Source organism: Phyllobates terribilis, unplaced genomic scaffold, assembly GCF_046119375.1.
Source record: "Phyllobates terribilis strain yellow unplaced genomic scaffold, ASM4611937v1 Scaffold_11__3_contigs__length_659146591, whole genome shotgun sequence".
Classification (NCBI taxonomy): domain Eukaryota; kingdom Metazoa; phylum Chordata; class Amphibia; order Anura; family Dendrobatidae; genus Phyllobates; species Phyllobates terribilis.
This window is the reverse complement of record NW_027362771.1, coordinates 629,286,216-629,308,672: the sequence shown is the minus strand read 5'-3', so window position 1 is coordinate 629,308,672 and position 22,457 is coordinate 629,286,216. Positions and strand designations below refer to the sequence as shown.

General features: G+C 45.9%; 1 protein-coding gene across 1 annotated transcript; it reads left to right on the top strand.

Moving 5' to 3' along the window:
- Positions 1–15,897: 15,897 nt before the first annotated feature.
- On the top strand, positions 15,898–17,798 carry LOC141167477 (olfactory receptor 1496-like). Its single transcript, XM_073654879.1, has 2 exons — positions 15,898–15,942; positions 16,845–17,798. Exons 1-2 carry the CDS (start codon positions 15,898–15,900, stop codon positions 17,796–17,798), a joined length of 999 nt encoding a protein of 332 aa, XP_073510980.1.
- The last annotated feature ends 4,659 nt before the right edge of the window (positions 17,799–22,457 follow it).

The window sequence follows — 22,457 nt, the reverse complement described above, 5'->3', positions numbered from 1 at the left end:
GACTCGGAGGTAACTACCACTTTGGGGTACCCATTGTCAGGCTCACAGGACGAAGCGGACAAAGTATTGAGTACCGGGTGTAGAGAAGTCTCTCTCCATTTGTCATCGAGTGGTATCCCGGAGGGTTCAGGAGGCAACAGGGGATCCTCCGCCAGGTAGTAGAGGTGCACAGACTCTGAGGTAACCACAGCTTTGGAGCATCCTTGGACATGCACACCGGTTAAAGAGAAAGAAGCATCTGATGCCGGGTGCAGGAAGTTCTCCTGTGTGGAGTCTGGATGGGCAGAAGTCTCTTCGGCCAGGAGAACTGGTGCACTACCCACGCACATTACCCATTGGGGTTTCTCCGGGATACAGGGAGATGAAGCTTCAGTAGGGACTTCAAGGTTGGGGTCAGGAGGTCTCAGGGAGGACAGACCCTGGCGTGACGGCTTGCCTCTAAGTCTAGCACGTCTGGGCTGCCTCTTGAGGTTGAGAGAAGTATTCCAGAAAGCGTAGTCACCCTGTGAGGATTCTGGGTGGGCAGTAGTCTCATTGGGCTGGAGGACTATTGCGCTACCCACACACATTACCCGTCGGGGCTGCTCCGGGATATTGGGAAGTGAAGCTTCAGCAGGGGCTTCAGGGTTAGGGTCCTCGAAGACCATACGAAAGGCCACCAGGAAGGCCTGCAGGTCAAGGATGACAGGATCCCATTCTTCCCATAGGGGGGTGACCCATTTCAAGGCATCACCCGCTAGGTAGTCAATCATAAAGGCCACTTTAGCCCAATCGGAAGGAAAATAGAGAGGGTAGGCCTTAAAGTGTAGCATGCATTGCTCCACAAATGCACGACACTGTCTTGGATCCCCATAGTAACGTGGCGGATCCGCAGGAACGAGGGCTGATAGATCCATCTGGACGGGTGCGTAATTCGCCTGGAACTCAGCTAAAGGGGGAAAAAAATTTATTTATTTTATTTTAATGCATGTATTCACTGGAAAAACTTCTCAAAGAGCGAAGGCCGTGGGGCTCAACGGGAACCATGGCCTGAGCATGCTGTTATGCACACGCCCGGGCTAAGCGGCGTGTGCGTGTGATTGTAGTGATTCCACTGGACCGTGCCGGAGAGTGAATGCCTGGAGGGGCGTGACTAAGTATTCACCCGATCCGACCAGGGTCGCACGACGGCATACGACGCCAGTGCACCAAGGAGGAACCGAGCAGAGGGACCAGGTGCTACTCCAGGACAGACCCCGGACACGGCTGTTGACCCACACAGGGGAATACAGGAACAGGCTGGTAGGCTGGCACACAGACTGGTGGGTATAGGCAGGCACGACTGGTATGCAGGCAGGCGGGTATGCAGGCAGGGGGGTAAAGGCAAGCACAGCTAGAGTGCAGACAGGGAGGCACTAGCAGGTAGGAACACAGGCGGGATAGTACCCAGTACACACCGGGACTCAGGAACAATACAGGCAGAGGGTTACAGGCAAGCACAGCTAGAGTGCAGACAAGGCTGAGCAGGGAGGACAGGGCTCTGTTCACACGGAACAGACAGGAAGGGAAAGACAGAGCCAGATACTCACACAGTACTTGCAGAGACAACAAGCAGGAGTTAGGTACGAGTTCAGACTCTGCAGAAAAAGGAAGGGAACGGACATAGAGGCAAAACAGGTAAAGGACAGGAGAGAGTTCAGACTGGAACTGAGTGTACGGAGGAGACCGACACTGCAGAGGGATACAGGAGCGGGTCTGGGAATACGGCCCCCAGAGAGGCGGGACGAACAGGCAAGGAGCGTGTTCAGACAGGACAGACCAGACGCAGGAGCGGGTCTAGGAAATCGGCCACTAGAAGGCGGAACGAACAGGCAAGGAGCGTGTTCAGACAGGACAGACCAGAGAACACAAAAAGGACACAGTTCAGACACGGGAGCTGATACCGCAAAGCAGGAGACATACAGGACTCAGTTCAGACACGGGAGCTGAAACCGCAAAGCAGGAGACATACAGGACTCAGTTCAGACACGGGAGCTGATACCGCAAAGCAGGAGACATACAGGACACAGTTCAGACACGGGAGCTGATACCGCAAAGCAGGAGACATACAGGACTCAGTTCAGACACGGGAACTGATACAAAAAGCAGGAGACAAGAGACGGGACCTGGCACCTTCAGAGTGCAAGCACACACTGAAGGAAACACTATGCTCAGGCAGGGATAGAAGGGAGCTGCTGAGCTATATACCAGGTGACAGACAGCAATAGGCTGAGGACGCACAAGGGGTGTGACCCACAGCAGGTACAAAAGGCAGGAAGTGATCGGGCGCCGCCCTTAAGCAGCAGAAACAGACACAAACAGACAGCATGGAGGGAAGCCAGAGAGACATTCTGGACAGGAGATCAAGTGCGCCCTCTTGCACAGTGGGAGATGGACCACCATGCAAGGACGCCGCCAGGTATGTTACAGTCTCTATCCAATTTCTGTTTCAAGTCTGACTGCTACAGAAGCACATGTCCCTTAAAATAGCACATGTCCCTTCAAGTACACATTTACAGGTAAGGGGTTAGATAGGGCATTATTTACAGGCTCAGGTATCATTGTTTCAGCTAATCTATTTACATAGTTGGTATAGTAGGGGCTCTTGTAAATAAACATTTAGCTAACTTTGTATAATATGCTGTATATATTAACAACATCATTGTTTCCAAACGAAGAGAAGTTAACATTCAGTTTAATATTTATAATAGTGTGTCCTTCTTGACCAGCCACAGAAAAACACATATATTTTCAAGTCAGCATGAACACAATAGTGTATTTCCCTTGGCTTAAAAAAAACAATCATCTGGCTGATTAAGATTATAAACTGTATTGTCACATTGACCATCAATCAGCTGAAGAATGCAGCTCTGCTCAGATGTATGCACATCCTACACTGATACTTTACAACAGCCTAGGTTCTTGTGAATCCAATGCATAATGAAAGCAAACTGTAACTAGTAATCTGGCAGTTGAAATGTATAATAAACCGGAAATTTGATGAAAATTTTGAACATTTTGCAGTATTCAAGCCTTTAATTTTTATGCCCTTAATTCAGAGAGTTGTGCCGCACAAAATAGTTAATAAATAACATTTCCCATATGTTAACTTTACATCAGCACACTTTTTGAAAATAATTATTTTTTGTTAGGAAGTTAGAACGTTTAATAGTTGACCAGGAATTTCTCATTATTACAACAAAATTTACAAAACCATTTTTTTAGGGACCACATAAGATTTGAGGAGTCAATATAACAGAGAATGCCCAAAACTGACACCATTCCAAAAACTGCATACCTCAAGGTGCTTAAAACCACACTCAAAAAGTTTAGTAACTCTTCAAGTGCTTCACGGGATTTAATGGAATGTGGAAGGAAAAAATAAACATTTAAAAAGTTTCTTTAGACCCATTTTTTTTTACTTTCACAAGGGTAAAATGAGAAAATGAGAATAAAAATGTGTTGTACCATTTCTCCTGAGCACAATGATACCCCATATGTGGGGGAAAACCATTGTTATGGCACAAGGCAGGGCTTGGAAAGGAAGGAGCGCTATTTGAGTTTTTGAATTTAAAATTGGCTGGCATAAATAGCGGATGCCATGTCGCGTTTGGAGAGCTCCTGATGTGCCTAAACAGTGGAAGCCACCATAAGTGAATCCATTGTGGAAACTTGACCCCTCAGGGAACTTGTATGGTAAGAATCTTGAACCCCCAGGTGCTTCACAGAAGTTTATAGTTGTAACATCCCTGGCGGCGTGCTGGCATGGCTTATCATCTCGCACCATGCAAGACCGCCAACTTACCTATCAGTCCTGGCTGCACACTTTGCTCCATTACTTGCTGTGTGCATGTCTCTTGTCTGATTGCTTAGGGCAGCGGCGCTGTTACTTCCTGATTTTTAAAATTACAGTGTGCGCAGTCCTAATGCGTCCTCTTCCTATTGCTGTGAGTCACTGGATACTTAAATCCCCTCTACCCAGTAGGAGGTGCCTGAGCAACACTTTCTTTCAGTGTGTTCTGTGCAACTGAGTTGCCAGGTCCTGTCCTGTATCTTGTCTGTTTTCGCCACTGTGGGGGCTAAGTACCCAGGCCCATTACCTGCATCTGTGACTTCTAGTCTATTCCTGCCACCCTGGGGGCTGAGTACCCAGGCTTGTCCTTGTATCTCAGTCCAGTGTCAGTTCCTGTCTCAACTGTGCCATAGTCCGTTACCTGTTTGTCTCTATGTCCGATCCTTCCCTTTTCGTCCTGTGTCTGAACCAGTACCTAACTCCAACTCGTTGTCTCTGTACTTCTGTTTGTGAGTTTTGTGTCCACTCGCTACTTCATTGCAAGTACCTTGTGTGTATCTGGTTCTGCTTGTCCCATTTTCTTGCCTCTGTATCTACCTCCTGTGTTCTAGCTATCTTCCTGTGTTTCCCAGTCTGTTCCATATGAACAGAGCCTGTCCTGTCTGCCTACACCTGCGGCTCTGCTTGCTCTGCTCTGCTCCACTTGCCCTCTGTACCTACAGCTTAACTCTGCTCTTCTCCGCTAGTTCTTCGCACCTGCGGTTCCGCTCTGCTTGTCCACTGCGCCTGCGGTTCTGCTCTGCTCTGCTTTTCCTCCGCACCTGCGGTTCTGCTCTGCTCCGCTTGTCTTCTGCGCCTGCGGTTCTGCTCTGCTCCGCTTGTCCTCGGCACCTGTGGTTATGCTCTGCTCTCCTCCGCTTGTCCTCTGCGCCTGCGGTTCTGCTCCGCTTGTCCTCCGCACCTGAAGTTATGCTCTACTCTGCTTGCCCTCCATGCCTGCAGTTCAGCTCTGCTCTGCTTGTCCTCTGCGCCTGCGGTTCTGCTCCGCTTGTCCTCCGTGCCTGCGGTTATGCTCTGCTCTGCTCCGCTTGTCCTCTGCACCTGTGGTTATGCTCTGCTCTGCTTGCCCTCTGTGCCTGCGGTTCTGCTCTGCTCCGCTTGTCCTCTGCACCTGTGGTTATGCTCTGCTCTGCTTGCCCTCTGTGCATGCGGTTCTGCTCTGCTCCGCTTTTCCACCGCACCTATGGTTATTCTCTGCTCTGCTTGCCCTCCGTGCCTGCGGTTCTGCTCTTTTCCTCTTGTCCACTGCTCTTGTGATTCTGCTTTGCTCTGCTCCGCTAGTCCTCAGTGCCTGAGGTTATAATCTGCTCTCCTCCTCTTGTCCTCTGCACCTGCGTTCTGCTCTGCTCCGCTTGTCCTCTGTGCCTACGGTTCTGCTCTGCTTGTCCTCTGCACCTGCGGTAATGCTCTGCTCTGCTTGTCCTCCGCACCTGCGGTTATGCTCTGCTTGCCCTCCATGCCTGCGGTTCTGCTCTGCTCTGCTTGACCTCCGCACCTGCGGTTATGCTCTGGTCTGCTTGCCCTCCATGCCTGCGGTTCTGCTCTGCTCCTCTTGTCCTCTGCTCCTGTGGTTCTGCTCTGCTCTGCTTGTCCTCCACGTCTGCGTATCTTTTCTGCTCTGCTCCGCTTGTCATCCGTGCCTGTGGTTCTGCTATGCTCTCCTTGTCCTCGGCACCTGCAGTACTGCTCTGCTTGTCCTCCGCGCCTGCGGCTCTGCTCTGCTCCGCTTGTCCTCCGCACGTGCGGTTATGCTCTGCTCCACTTGTTCTCCATGCCTGCATTTATGCTCTGCTCCACTTGTCCTCCGCGCCTGCGGTTCTGCTCTGCTCTGCTCCGCTTGTCCTCCATGCCTGTGGTTCTGCTCTGCCCCGCTTGTCCTCCGCACTTGCAGTACTGCTCTGCTTGTCCTCCGTGCCTGCGGCTCTGCTCTGCTTTTCCAGCATACCTGCTGCTCTGTTCCTGTATCCCAGTCTGTACTGGTCCCTATCCTGCCTGCTTTCCTGCCTGCCAGTATCGGCCTGTCTGCATACCTGCCGTGCCTGCCAGTACCCACCTGTCTGCATACCAGCCGTTTCTGACAGTGCCCACCTGTCTGCATACCAGCCGTGCCTGCCAGTTCCCACCAGTCTGCATACCAGCCGTGCCTGCCAGTACCCATCTGTCTGCGTACCAGCCGTGCCTGCCAGTACCTGCATTCCCCGGTATGGTTCAACAGCTGCGACTGGGGTCTGACCTGGAGTAGCACCTGGGCCACCTCCCACGTCCCTCCTCGGACCACGGAGTCGATTAAGCCGCCTTGTGTTCGTGGTCGGATCTGGTGAGGTTCCTAGTCACGCCCCTCTAGGCACTCAACGGTTCGTGGCCCAGTGGGACCACTAACCACGCTCAAGCCAGTTAGTCCGGGTGTGAGAGTAACAGTTTGCTCATGCCATGGTCCCCGTTGAGTCCCACGGCCCTTCACTCTCAGAGACTTTTTGAATCCTTGTCTGCACTAAGAATTTTATTTTTCTCAAGCTGAGGTCAAGGCGATTTATGCACTATCCCATATGGAGCTATCAGCACTCGTTCCTGTGGATCCACCACGGTACTATGGGGATCCAAAACAAAGCCATGCGTTTGTGGAGCAATGCATGCTACATTTCAAATTCAATGCCAACTATTTTCCCTCCAATCAGGTTAAAGTGGCATTTTTGATGTCCTACCTAGCAGATGATGCCTTAAATTGGGTCACCCCCTTATGGGAAGCAAGGGATCCTATCGTCTCTGACCTGCAGGCCTTCCTGGTGGCCTTTCTAATGATCTTTGATGACCCTAACCCTGAAGCTTTGGCTAAAGCTTCCCTTCCCAATATCCGGGAGCAATTCCGATGGGTGATGCGTGTAGGTAGTCCAACAGTTCCCCAGCCTGAAGATGCTGCTGCCCACGCAGAATCCACACAGGATGACAATGCTCCGCAGAATACTTTCCTTCCCAACCTCAAGAGGCAGTCCAGACATGCTAGGCATAGAGTTAGACCTTCACGTCAGGTTCTCTCCTCCCAAAGACTTCCTGTTCCCCAGCCTGTAGAGGCAGCTACCCACACAAGAATCCATGAAGGTTGGCCATGTTCGTCAGGCAAAGGAGAGGCCAGAACTCAGTCATAAAATTGGATTGCGGACCCGCTGCGGTTGTTTGGGACACCCTGACGGTCTTTGTCCAGCGAAGGTTGGAGAGTCCCAAGACATTAGGCCTGTAGGAGAGGCTGCCCTTGGCTTTAGTGTTTCCTCTCCACAGATTACCGTGACAGTCTCCGTGGCAAGCGAAGGCCTCAGATTTACCGGAAGGTTTGGGCTGAAAGCCGTGAAGAGTCGGTGTCTGATCCCTGTCTGAAAACTCCAGAATCTGATTTGGGCATTTTCAGCGGAAGGGCAAGCCCTACTCAGAAACAGTCAAAATACAGTATGTCTGTACAAATTAATGTCCAGACTGGAGCATTACACAAGAAGAAGTTCACATTCCAGGTGCTGTCTGGTTTACCCACAGGTCGTCCAGAGCCGAGAGATCTAGTGCCTGCTTAGGTCTGGAGATCCTGCATGTTTTTTCCTGGGGGACTGCAGAGGTACAAGGGGTGTCCAGTCCCCATACCTTCAGGACAGTCAGCAATGTCTTCTTCTTCTTCACCAGATCTGTAAGTCGCTGACTCGCTGTGTGCTGAAGTCTCCGAAGGGAGGGAAGCGGAGGCAATGTCCCCACACTGTCTCGACAATTGTACCAATGATCTGGCTTTAGGTACCGCCCCGTCTCGCAGACGTGTCATCTCAGAAACCAGACTGAAGATGGCCCCAAAGCAAGGATCCTCCATCTCTAATAAATCTGGCAATAAGTTCATCAAGGCGGTGGCTACCTCCAAGTCTCTTCACCCCTCCAACCAGGCGGAGGACCTCCAGTTGTCTCTTGAATCCTCCGGGGTGCTACCTGATAATAACTGGTGAGAGACTTTCCTACACCCTGTACCTGGTACTTCGCCCACTTCATCCAATAAGCTTGGCAAAGTGTACGTCAAGGCGGTGGCTACCTCAAAATCTCTGCACCCCTCCAACCCGGTGGAGGATCTCCAGTTGTCCTGTGAATCATTTGGGGTGCTACCCGATATTAACAAATGGAGAGAGACTTTCCTGTGTCCTGTTCCTGGTACTTCGCCCACTTCATATGATGCTGAGGATGGCTCGATGGGAGGAAGCTTCCTATTCACCAAGATGGTGAGACCAGTCTCATTCCCTCTAGTGGAAAGAAGAGGTAATCTTCTTGAAGAGAAGTATCGGCCTCCAAATTCTCTTCAGAAAATCCTTGCAGGCTCGAAGAAGAGGGGGCGTAAAGGGGGGGTACTGTAACATCCCTGGCGGCATGCTAGCATGGCTTACCATCTTCCATCATGCAAGGCTGCCAACTGATCTATCAGTCCTGGCTGCACACTTTGCTCCATTCCTTGCTGTGTGCATGTCTCTTGCCTGATTGCTTAGGGTGGCGGCGCTGTTACTTCCTGATTTTTAAAATTACAGTGTGCGCAGTCCTAATGCATCCCCAGCCTATTGCTGTGAGTCACTGGATACTTAAATCCCCTCTACCCAGTAGGAGGTTCCAGAGCAACACTTTCTTTCAGTTTGCTCTGTGCAACTGAGTTGCCAGGTCCTGTCCTGTATTTTGTCTGTTTCTGCCACTCTGGGGGCTGAGTACCCAGGTCCGTTACCTGTATCTGTGACTTCGAGTCTATTCCTGCCACCCTGGGGGCTGAGTACCAAGCCTCGTTCCTGTATCTAGTTCCAGGGTCAGTTCCTGTCTGAACTGTGTCCTAGTCTGTTACCTGTTTGTCTCTATGTCCGATCTTTCCCTTTTCCTCCTGTGTCTGAACCAGTACCTAACTCTATCTTGTTGTCTCTGTACTTCTGTTTGTGAGTTTTGTGTCCACTCGCAAGTTCATTGCAAGTACCTTGTGTGTATTTGGTTCTGCTTGTCCCGTTTCCCTGCCTCTGTATTTACCTCCTGTGTTCTAGCTATCTTCCTGTGTTTCCCAGTCTGTTCCATGTGAGCCCTTTCCTGTCTGCCTGCACCTGCGGCTCTGCTCGCTCTTCTCCGCTTGCCCTCTGCACCTGCAGCTTAATTCTGCTCTGTTCCACTTGTCCTCCGTGCCCGCGGTTCTGCTCTGCTCCTCTTGTCCTCTGCTCCTGCCGTTCTGCTTTGCTCTGCTCTGCTTGTACTCCGCGCCTGTGGTTCCGCTCTGCTCTGCTCCGCTTGTCCTCCACGCCTGCGGTTCTGCTCTGTTCTGCTCCTCTAGTCCTCCGCACCTGCTGTTCTGCTCTACTCTGCTCCGCTTGCCCTCCGTGCATGCGGTTCTGCTCTGCTCTGCTTCACTTGTCCTCCGCTCCTGCGGTTCTGCTCTGCTCCTCTTGTCCTCCGCACCTGCGGTTCTGCTCTGCTCCGCTTGTCCTCTGCACCTGCGGTGGTGCTCTGCTCTGCTCCACTTGTCCTCCACACCTGTGGTTCTGCTCTGCTTGTCCTCCGTGCCTGTGGCTCTGCTCTGCTTGTCTACCGCACCTGTTCCTGTATCCCAGTCTGTACTGGTCCCTATTTAGCCTGCTTTCCTACCTGCCAGTATCGGCCTGTCTGCATATCTGCTGTACCTGCCAGTACCCGTCTGTCTGCATACCAGCCATGCCTGCCAGTACCCACCTGTCTGCATACCAGCCGTGCCTGCCAGTACCCACCTGTCTGCATACTAGTCGTGCCTGCCAGTACCCACCTGTCTGCACACCAGCCTAACCTGTCTAGTCCTGCATTCCCCGGTGTGGGTCAACAGCTGTGACTGGGGTCTGACCTGAAGTACAACTTGGGCCACCTCCTACGTCCCCCCTCGCACCACGGAGGTGATTAAGCCACCGTGTGTTCGTGGTCGGATCTGGCGAGGCCCCTAGTCATGCCCCTCTAGTCACTCCTTGGTTCGTGGCCCAGTGGGACCACTAACCACGCTCACATCAGTCAGCCTGGGATGTGATCGTAACAATAATGTTGAGCCATAAAAATAAAAAATACTATTTTTCCCACAAAAATGTTTTTTAGCCCCAAATTTACTTAGGCAGATATGCTGAACCCTTGGCAATCATAAGGTTCTGTTTGTATTAAAAGTTTCAAAAGTTGGTCAATGCAGCCCTAGGAAACCACCAAGTGGTATACACATCTTTGCAGTATTGAAATTCATAGTGAGTTTATTCACCAAAAATCAAATTTTGAGAAGAATTTCAGCAAAGTTGGAAATTTGAATTCCAAATGATTTGCTTTCACCTAGGAATTACAAATGAGGAAGAAACAGAAGGGGGCAAATATGTTCTGGATGCTGCGATGGAGTAAACCAGCCTATTCACAAGATGAGACATTTAATAGCACTACAGGTACCGGTATGCACCTGATGAAGGGGACAGACTGTACCTGAAACATGTAGTGCTCTTAACCATCTCATCTTGTGAATAGGCTGTTCTCCTCAATCACAGCATCCTGAACATAACTGTCCCCGTCTTTTACCTTTTCCTCCTGAATTGCATCTCCAGCTCCTGCCTAGGTGGGTGTGGAGCCAATGGTTGGTGCGGAAGTAGATCAGGGAAGCTATCTGTCAAACACCTCCTCCAGTCTGCTTATTCAGTACAGCGGTATAGCTCCTACTTGACAAGACAGGGGATCTGATGGTCGGCGTGGCAGCTGATTTAAAGAACACTCCATGTTGTGCCCTATAGTAGTGTCATGCCTGTGCAGCACAACAAGTGATGGTGAGCAATACTTACTTGGATCTTGTCCTATGTGGTTGCGGTTTCACACAGGGAGCGCTTTTCTCCCTTTTCTTCAATGTACCTCTAGGACTTAGACATTGCGGTTAATTTGCTTTTTTTTTTCAAAACTATAAAAAGTAGCCTTGCCTGGTTGAACTGTACTTCCACAGAGTGTATTGTCGACTAGTGACAGATTATCCCTTAGAGATGACCTGTCATTTGCCATATAAATGGAATTTTTGCATTTTGTAAATTTGCATATTTGTTGATTATTTTTTGTTTTTGCTCCTCTCTGTTCCTGAGAGATGTCCTCTGTTCCCCTTATGTACAAAACCAGTAACCATTTTGGACACAACTGCTCATGTAATAATATTCTCTATTTTTTTTGGAATGAGCACATTGTAGATTTAGGCTGATGGCAGCAATGCCATTTACTCTGGTGACAGCTTTACTAACCTTGGCATTCTCTCAAGCTGCTTCATCATGTTGTTAACTGGAATGGCTTTTAAACAGGTCTTTCAAGGAGTTTGCAGAGATGCTTAGCAATGTTAGCTTATGTGTCTTTATTCTTCAGTCCCAAACATCTCAATTGGGTTGAGGTCATGAATTGTGGAGGCCACATCATCTGATTCATTAATCCATCCCTCTACTTTTGTTCACATAGACCTTACATAGGCTGGATTTGTGTTCTGGGTCATTGCCCTGTTACAACACAAATAATGGTTCCACTAACTGGAAACCAAATGGGATGGCATGTTTTTGCACAATGTTGTTGTAGCCATGCAGGTAAAGTGAGCCTTGAATCTGTAATACACAACCAATACTGTCAAAAGCTAAGCACCCTCTCTCTACTACACCGCTCTTTACAACTTCTCTCCATGCTTCCCGGTGGGCAAAACAAATGTAGAAACCATCCACTCACCTTTTCTGCGTCTCACAAAAGACATGGCTGTAGGTACCAAAAATCTCTTATTTTGAATCAACAGACCACAGTAAAAATTTCCACTGATGTAATGTCCAGTTCTTGTGTTTGTGACCCTCAGCAGTGGCTTCTTTGCAACATTTTGATCATAATGTTCTGCTTCTTGCAGTCTTCGCTCAACATTTGATGTTGAGATGTAACAGCTGCTTGATGTCTGTGGATCATTTGTGATGGCTGTTACCTGAGGTGCCGTCAATTTTTGGATTCAGAAGCTGATAAGTCGGATGCACTTATACTTCTCAGCAGAGATTATTATTGGTATTAATTTATTATGGCGGTCGTCATAAGAGCTTGTTTCATCATAGCGATTCATCGTTTTCATGACTGCACTTGAGGATATCTTCAAGATTCTATCAATTTTCCTGATTGACTGACCTTCATATTTTATATTACATATTAAAAAGGCCCTCGGCACAGAATGAGAGCAAAAAATTGGAAATTTTTCTCCAAATCCTGTACTTATTAGACTGACCAATGAGAAACAGTATGCCAATGTTTTGGTATATCCGGCATTAATCAAGGTTATTTGTTTAAGTGTCCATTGGTGCTAGTATGCTTATACACTACACTCCCAACAGGGAACAAACTTTTACCCAAGCACCAATGGACACTTAGACACATAACCTTGATAAAGGCCGGATAGGCCGAAACGTTGACCTAATGTCTGTTTCTCGTTAGTCAGTCTAATAAATGCAAGCTTTGGAAAAAAAAATCCATCTTTTGCTCTCAATCTGTGCTGAAGGGTTTTTCATATGCAATTCATACTATTTTCCTTCTGAGCACTACTGATTTTCCCCGTATAGGCCCCTCTACATACATATTTCATATTTCAAAGTTATGATGGACATTCTGTCCTTTCTCTTTACTTAGTTGAATGGTTCTTGCCATATTCTGGCCTAGAGCAGCAGTCGAATAGGGCTCATTGCTATACTCAACACTGCCTACAATGTGCCAATTCCAATAAGAACAAGTAAAGCCATAGTATGACCAGTTTTGCCGAAAGTTTTGAAAGACACTGTAAATCTCCAAGTTGTCATGGTCTGCAATAAGACACCAATAGAAAAGAGTTAAAGAACACTCTTACTTGGCTAAAAAGATTAGATTTTACAGAGGGAAGAGAATAAAATATACGGAAGAGAGAATCACAGTAACAAAAGAGAAACAACAACAGATTGCGAGAGCAGCAGCGATATTATGTGATGGGGCAATAACAATGAAGATTAGGGTCCAATTCTACATAATTTAAAGTATAGTAAGTATTGCTTGTTCTGGTCCATCTATATCCAGGATATGATGTAAGTACAGTAGTCTGAATCCCCCATCATCCACCTTACTCAGTCTAAACACCTAGATGCAGGAGTGGATTAAAAGTAGCAACGGCCCCGGGCAGTTTAGAGGGCGTGCCCCCCCACACACACACATATGATGTATAATGTGACTTGTCACATGATCCCCTTTGATAGATCACGTGATAGTTCATGTGAAATTATTATGCAAAATGTTAATATATTAATTATAATTATTTTTTTATATTAATTGTATGACCTAATATTGGGCACAATTAAGTATGCTGACATCCCCCTATGTATGTAGAGTCTTATACTGTATAATATGAGCTTCCACAAAATCCTACTATATACAGCAGGATGCCGCATGGTGCCCCCCCCACATACAGCTGGAGGCCGCACAGCGATCCCCCCCAGATACAGCCGGAGGCCGCACGGCGTCCTCCCAGATACAGCCCCTGCTTGGCTCCCGTCATCCAGCTTCTCTCTGGTAGTAAGCAGCAGTGCAGGGCACACTGCATGACGTCACGCTAGCAGACACTGCCGCTCACAGGGCAGAGTCTTCTAGCTGTGATGCGGCCGAGCCAGCACACGCGCGCACACATGGTACGCAGACATGCGCACATGCATGGTATGCAGACATGCGCACACATTCACATGGTACACAGATATGCACACAAACATATGAATACAGGCATACGTACATATCTTATAAACGCATAAAACTGTCCTGTCCAGCAGCTCCTCAGGCATGTGTCAGTGCAGGGCCGCCGGCGTGTCACAGACATGGCCCTGGACCATAAGAGGGACCGACTTGCCGTTGGGGCTTGGGCTGCTTCTACGATATCTGTGTAGGAGCTCTGGCACTGCTTGATTGCCGGCACTTCAACTGATATGTCCGTGCTCTGTGCGGTTGTGTCTGGTAGTAATGACGCAGCAGGGCCAATAAACAAGCACAATTATAGGCGCAGTGTCGACCCTGCCGTGTCATCAATACCAGGTAACTAGAAGGAATATAGAGCGCACATAGGGTCTTATCCGAGATAAAGGAAATATATGTGAAAGATAAATCAAATTCACTCATCTATTGGGGTTGTGTAAGACACAACCACTGCACTTAGCATTGGCGTCTGCTGCAAACCCCGAAACAATGATCCTTTGTTGGGTGAAGAGAATGGGGCATCAAACTGTGCTGCTCGTCTGTCAGAATTATGTACCAGAGGAATCCAAGTCGATGTAATAATAAAATAGACTTTATTTCTACGCGTTTCGTGGTGATCACACCACTTCCTCAGGACAGTCGATGCACATACACATACAGGGTCTGTTATTTATAGCAAAAGGATACACATGGAAAAGCCTCCCTACAAAAAATCACCACACCCAGTGGGCGGGGAATCAGACTAAATGAATGTATACACCGTAAAGCACACACAAAACAATCATAAAGCATAATGGAATATATCGCTTAAACATTTAAAAATATGACTGCTGTTTTTTGTTTTTTTTGTTTGTTTTTTTGTTTTGTTTTGGTTTTTTTAATATATTAAAAAATGATTAAATAAATTGTATTAAATTTTACAAGCTAGGGGCGTGCTTGAACCTATGATGTTGACCCATTTGTTCTTTGTCAGCACGCTGCTGCTGCTGCTGCTTTAAACCAGTGAGCCATGGGTGAATTTGATTTGATCTCTTTATTTGGTAATGGTTTCACAAGAATCAAAATAAATGATAATAATATTAATGATAAAAATAATACTAATGGATAAAAGGAGCTCCAAAGCTCTTAGACTAGTTTAAAAGAAGGGATATTCAATTTTATAAGAAATTGCAGTTAGGTGATCCTTATAAAAATCACATAGCAATTGATGGGTCAAAAATAATGGAAAAAACGGGGGTTAGATAAAAGGAAGCAAAGAAAAACCACACTGAAGGGGATGAAACCCCTTCCTAGAAAGAGCTGATTTTTTTCAGTAACATTCATTATTACAAAATACAAAGAAAAAAAGGAGGTGGGTTGTACAGAGGAACAAAGCAGAGTCCATAAATATATCTCAATTAATTGAACAAATCAGTTGTTTCATTGAGTCCATGTGGATTTATAGTGTTCAGCTTGTGAATCCAGAAGATCTCTTTCCTGTTAAGAGTCTGGACTCGGTTGGAGGTCTCATGGGGGACATGGTCAATGGGGATCACCCGAAATGAGATCCTTTTATTGTGATATATCGCATAATGCCTAGAAAGGCCATGTTGTAAAAATCCTTCTTTTATATTATACCTGTGTGAGTTTATTCTTTTATGTAGCTGTTGCGTTGTCCTTCCCACATATAATTTCTTACATTCGCATATAATGACATAGATGACGAAACTGGATTGGCAAGTCAAATGATATTTGATTTGGAACTCACCGGGATTTTTACTGTCTGGTGGAAAATTTTTCGCATTATGAATGATGCTGGAGCAACACAGGCATCTCGGGATGCCACATCTATAGCAGCCTTGTCTGGGCTTTTCTACAGAGGGAGTAAAATCCTCTTTTTTCTTTAGCCGACTTGGGGCCAACATATTTTTTAATGTGGGGGCCCTTCGGAAGGTTATCAGGGGGTTGTTGGGTAGAAGCCTCCCCAATATGGGATCATTGAGAAGTATACCCCAATGTTTTTTCAGAACTAAACGAATTCTCTTGTTCTGGGCTGAAAAAGTGGTGATAAAATAAAAATTAAACGTAGTGTTGGATGCTGATTTTTTTGTTTTTGTATTATTAGAGATTAAATCTATCTGTTCTATTTTTTTGCTTTCAGATAATGCTCTCTGGATCAATTTTTTCGGGTAACTTCTTTCAAGAAATCTATGTGATAAAACTTTTGATTGGTTGATGAAATCTATGTCCATACTACAGTTCCTCTTAATTCTTTTGTATTGGTTGAGCGGGATATACCAGACACAGCCACACAGCTCATGGCCATGTTAGGTGAGGCGCCAGTGGTCCTGCACTGGCCACAACAGCAAGTGAGTCCCTCTGAATGTTCACAAATACATAGACATAGATACACACACACATACATACAGTACATTCACAAACACATTGCACGTGAACTTACCCTTTCTTTACATGATGCAGGTTCTTCCATATTTTCTGTGGGGCAGTCTCCCCTCCTTTTGGGGCCCGACTAGCTCTCAGTGTAATTGCAGGGCAGGAGGGGGAGAGCAGAGAAGTAACATTCAGAGAAGGGGAGGGGATAGGGAGAGTAGTGGTCATGCTGTAAGCTGGCTCTGTGCTCTGCTGGAGACCGGAGCAGGTGGGCGGAGCCTCCTCTCCTGCACTTACACAGTCAGCAGCTGGTTAGTCATCCTCTGCAGTGCCTCCGGACGCATCAGTTTTACAGAGCAGATTCCATCTTCTGACTCCTGGGCCCTCCTGTCACACATTATAACGAGGGTAATCTGGCCATGGGCCCCCTAGGAACCCTGGGTCCTTGGCAGTAGCCCAGATTGACCTCATTATAATCCGCCTAAGCCTAGATGCATCAATAACTATGAACTTTGGCATCTAAGGTGTATATCAAGCTACACCAGAGTTGTTCCTGATTCTGTCCATTGAAGTGGATGACAGCTGTAATATATAGCTGAAACCCCCTACTAGGAATCTTGTCATTCAGTCTGGGCTGTGCAGTGAACTACAATACAACCCCTTAATACTCAGAATCTATGGGATCAGAGGAAATAAGTGATACATTCTATAACAATAAACACACTTTGTGTAATATGGATACCTCCATACATAACAGGTCTATCCTAATACCACATGTAGTGTGCATACCAATAGTTCATTGCTGTCACCTTTTCAGTTTTCCTGGTTTTGTACTGTGGGATATTATAATTAATGATATTTTATTTTACTATTTATTCAGGAGAACAATCTGTCTGTGAATTCAGAATTTTTCCTATTAGGATTTAAAAATAGACAAAGTTCAAGTATTTTCTTGTTCTGTCTTCTCCTGGTAATTTATTGTGGGACAATATGCGGGAATCTCCTGATCATCACTCTGGTATCCACCAGCAAGAACCTCCACACTCCAATGTACTTCTTCCTCTCACAACTGTCCATCAGTGACATCTTGTTGCCCACAGATATCGTCCCCAACATGTTCTACATCCTACTGAATAATGGGGGATTCATTACTGTTAATGGATGTATCATTCAGTTTTATTTCTTCTGTGCATCAGAAGGTTTTGAATGTTTCCTCCTCACAGTGATGTCCTATGACAGATATGTGGCCATCTGCAATCCCCTCCGTTACACCTCTGTTATGACAAGTGACCGATGTGTGATATTGGCTATCATCTGTTGGCTTTTGGCTTTTTCTATTACATTGATGTACTGTATAGCAATATCAGTGCTGACATTTTGTGGAACAAATATTATTGACCATTTTTTCTGTGATCTTGTTCCTTTGCTAGAAAATGCCTGCTCTAGCACTTACACTGTTGAGTTCGAGGTCTTCATAATGTGTTTCCCAGGCCTCTTCATTCCTCTCACAATAATTATAATATCTTATATTAATATAATTGTCACTATCTTACGGTTACAGTCCATTATCAGTAGACAGAAGGCCTTCTCCACCTGCAGCTCCCACCTCATTGTAGTCTCCATATTCTACTTTACTCTTTTAAGTGTCTATCTGTTTCCTAAAGGAGAAGAGACTTTAAACTTTAGTAAACTCCTATCACTTTTATATACTGTAGTCACCCCATTGATCAATCCCATTATCTACAGTCTAAGAAATAAGGACATCAAAAAATCTCTCCAGGAAATGATCAATAAATGTGCAAAACTTAGCAACAATGTAATATTCTCTAGATAAATTATGTGGTTGGAAAGTACTTTTTTTATTTTGGAAACAGATAGATTTTTCTTTTGTTTTCATCAATTACACTGTGTGCTTTTAAGCAGTTTTTATTGAACTATTTTTTAAATAATGTAGGAATATAAAGCAAGAAACAACTGGAAAAGGGAAAGAGCAGGATGAACAGCAGTAATTTCATGTGAAGAAGGATACTGAGCTATTCCTGATGAAGATGGGGATTAGGCCGCCCGCCAGTGTGAAAGAGCTGAATGGGATGATAACATCGACCATCAAGGGAGGATGTGGGGAATTAAACTAATAGGACCCTTGGTCGTGCATGTGAACAAGGCAAGTTGTATGCTGGAATGCATATGGGTTAATCAGTGTATCGTTATCATCAAGCAAAAAGATTACTATGGGATAGGCATGCTTTCAGATCCTCACTATAAAGCCAAAAGAGAATTTTTCCAAATTTTGAAAGGAAATCAATTTTGTTATATTACAAACTTGTTTTTACAATTAAAAAATCAATTACAAAAAATGTCTCCACTTCTGCAAAAAATTAAATTTTAAATTGTCATAGACTGACTAAAATAAACAATTGCTTTTTCCTTTTCTTTGAAATGGTATATAATTACGATGGGTGTGCCCTCAAAAAGGGATGGTCTTTGGGCTGTTTAAATTTTAAAAAACAAAAATTCAGACAATATAGTGTTATAAACAGGCTGCTGGATACTATCGATGACCATCCTCTCCATTTCTCAATAGCTTTAAAGTAGTGCATAAAAGTTTGTTAAGCCTTCAGAATTATGCATATTCCAGTATAAATTGGACATAAAACTTTTCACACAAGTCCTAAAAGTAGACAAAGAAAACCAAATCAAATGAGTAAAAAAATATTAGATTTTGTCAGTTTTTATTTAGAAAAATGATCCAATATCACATGTCTGTGAGTGGCAAAATGATGTGGTCAAAATGGAACCAAAGGTAACTTATAATCAACTAAAGGTCTCTATCGATTTAGCTAATGTTAATGTTCATGGGTTTACCAACACGATATTGTAAAAACAGAGCCACTATTCTAAAAAAGAACATTGCTGCCCAACTGCAGTTTGCATTAGATGACGTAGACTAGAAAAAAAAGCTATTGGAAAAATATTTTGAGGATGAATGAGATGAAATAGAGCTCTTTAGTTTAACTGAAAAGTGTCATGCTTGGTGATAGAAAAATGCTGCAATATAGCATAAAAACCTTGTACCAAATGTGAAGCTTGGTAGAGATAGTGTCATGGATTGGGTCTGTTGGCCGCATTTCTGCCAGACCAGCATGTCATCAAGGATAGAACAATGAATTCTGAATTTTACTAGCAAATTCTAAAGGAAAGTGTCAAGATATCTGTCCTTGAGCTGAATCTCAAAAGAACGTGAGTTATTCTGCAAGACTACTACCCAAACACAGAAGTCATTCTACAAAAGAATAATTAAATAAGAATACAGCTAAAATTTAGAATGACCAAGTCAAAATCCTGACCCTTTTCTTATAAAAATGTTGTGGAAGAACCTTAAGTGAGGAGTATTTGGAGAAAATCCAACAACATAACAGAGTTAAAACTGTAGAAAGGAATGGAGAAGAATGGGGTTAAATTCCTCCAAGCTTATGTGAAGAGCTAATGGTCAATTACCAGAAACATTTGGATACAGGTATTGCTGCACATGAGGGTCACACCAGTTACTGAAACCAAAGGCTCAGATACTTTTGCTGCCCATAAACATGTATTGTTGTGTGACAGAGTGACTGGTGATATATGTGAGGGGAGATATGTGTCACTGTGGCTACTAGCTTCAGTGAACTAAACCTACAAATTTCCTCCAGCATTTTATGTGTTGGGATTGAAACCACGATTTTTAAAGAGAGTGTTTTTTTTTTTTAACTTACATTGAGAAGTGTGGGAGGTCATTCACAATATCTCCACCTCAGGATGTGGTTGGGCAAGTTAAATGCTCAGTCAATATTTTTTTTTCTCTGGTGTAGTCTGGAGAAGGAAATCTCCAGACTATGAATGGAGCCAGAGAGCTCCACAGAAGGACTTTTGTTTGGTGGAACTGCATTGTGCTACCCGGAGCGGGAGAAACCCGGTTCACCTATGGACTGTACTATACATTATCTTTTTTTTGTTTTTTGTTTTCCTAGAGAGAACATGCTTATTTTGTGGAACTCTGTTGAGGTTTATGCCAAATCCCAATAAGCTTTCAACAAGTTAACCCGAGATGTGTTTCCCGTGTCTGCCTCAGCAAGAGCTGAGCAAGTCACTTTACCACAGGTGGTGTGAGAGGGCATGCAAGATTCCAGGAAAACATATACCTGCCACAGAGAACAATGAATGTCCTTGGTAGAGTCCGCCAGCCAGCCAGAGAGGTACGGAAGCATGGAGGATCTCCTCAAGCACCTGATCCAAAGCCAACACTAGCAGCACTTGCAGCAGCAGCATAATGAGATGCTGCAGCAGCAATGAGAGCAGCAGCAGCAGAGCCAGCAGGTACAGCAGGAGACAAATAAACTCCTGATGCAGCAGATCCAACAGCAACAACGGCAGATGAATCTCCTACCAGGGGAAATCCGCAGCAGATAAACCACCTCTCCCTCAAGTCCAGGTGACGTCTTATACGTCCAGAAAGCAGTAAGGTGTGCTATGTAAAAGATCACCCCAGGTGATGATGTTGAGGCATTCAAAGGGGTAGCAGAGTGGGAAAAACTGCTGCCAGAGCAGTGGGAGGAGGTTCTGGCCCTCTATTTATTGGGTGAACCCTAAAATGCATACTATGACCAGGCCCTACAGAATACACAGGAGAATGTGTTAATTTTGTGGAACCCTGTTGAGATTTATGCCATATCCCAATAAACCTACAGGAAGTTAACCCGAAACGTGTTTCCTGTGTTTGCTTCTGCCAGAGCTAAGCAAGTCGCTTTGGCACAGTGGTATCATTTTCATTAATTAAAAAATTACAATTTACAATTACTATTTTTTTTTATTTTGTTCACTTTTACCAATTTCTAGGATTTATGAAAATCTGATGTAATTTTGGGTCAATATTATGCAAAAATATTGTAAATTCTGATGGGGTCTCTGTGATGTTACTAAGACTGATTACAGAGTAGAGCTTGATAGGGAATGAATACAGTACTTGGATGCCTAATAGTGACACACATTTCTTTTAGTCAATTGTAGGTTTTGGAGTAGTTTTACTTACAGAAAAATAATTTGTCTTGAATCGAATGTCCTGGTGAAAATAAATGTCATATTATTACACTTAGGAAAGACATTCCAGACCTCTCTAATTTATTTCCTAAATGTGTAACTGTGTCACCCCAGGCCTGGATGCCACAAATAATAAAGGCTGTGTCTAAGAGCTGGAGGGAGGTTCCCTGGTTAGGGACAATTAGCATACAACACCTCCTGTCCCAGGCCAGTAGGGAGAGCTGGCTGCCCATGTAAAAGCTGGAACTGGGGGCAGGGTTAGGAAGAACTGGATGACCTAGCTCAGGAGTGAGACTAGTCCCAGAGAAGGAGGGACAGTTCAGCTGTATCTGAGGAGGTCGTGAGGAGTGGAGGAACTGCTAGCCAGTGACGTACGGTGCAGAGAGCCTGTCCTGGCAGAAAGGGAGAATTACCTGCCGGACATTGGGGTCCGAGGCTGTAAACAATCTAAGTCCAGCAGCAGAGAACCAATCCGCGAGGGATTTCATGTCCTTTGGCCCAAAAAGCCCAGAGGCTCCGCCACAACAGAAGGGACCAGCAAAGCCAAGAGAGGGTGAGAATACACGGCACGCTCAGGGACGTGGGCTATTTTACCACTAAGAGGAGGAATAGTCAGAAAGAGCATAGAGAGCATGGTAGGCCTACACCCTCACCCTGACCAGAGGGGCTTCCCAAGTGTTCTCAGACATCCAGGCCCCCTTCTAACCGGTACTTTTGTTGGGTCATTACCATCTGTTATAATAAAGACCCTGATCTGTTTAAGCGGACTCTGCATTCTGACCGTTGCGGATGGAACTATCACCCCCAACATCCACATGCACTACCCTGGGGCTACACTCCTCCCGAGGAGAGTTATCATACCTCTGCGCTGCACACCAATACCAGCCCCAGCAGCCTGCCCTGCAGCAGCGGTTATCCCTGACCGCAATTCCCGAGTGGCGTAGTCGGACATTTAAAGCACTGATTGATAGACCGGCATTTGGTCTGACCACCCTGAGCCACGGGACCGTGCTGCCAAAACTACTACCCCCAGAATCATACAGAGGCCCGGTCTTGAGTGCCCCACGGCCCAGGGGGTGATTCAGCTTTGGTGTAGTCGGCAGGATTGTGACCAACCCGTCACAAACGGGTATTGCGTGCCTGAAAAGACTGTATACGTACCTTAAAAAGAAATTTCCAACCATCTTCAGCCGTTTTTCCGCAATCGGGCATCATCTTCGGGACGCTACGCGGGAAGAAGAGGGGCGTGGACGTTAAAACCGTGCGAGACCTGAAGCCCCGCCCTATGTCCGGACGCTGCGCAAGGTCCTGGAGGGAGAGAGAGCGACGCTGACGTCACCATGACGCGATGCAGGGTCCTCGCCCAGAGCAGCGCTAGTGGAACTGCGGCCTACGGAAGAGGATCAACGGAAGGTAGGCC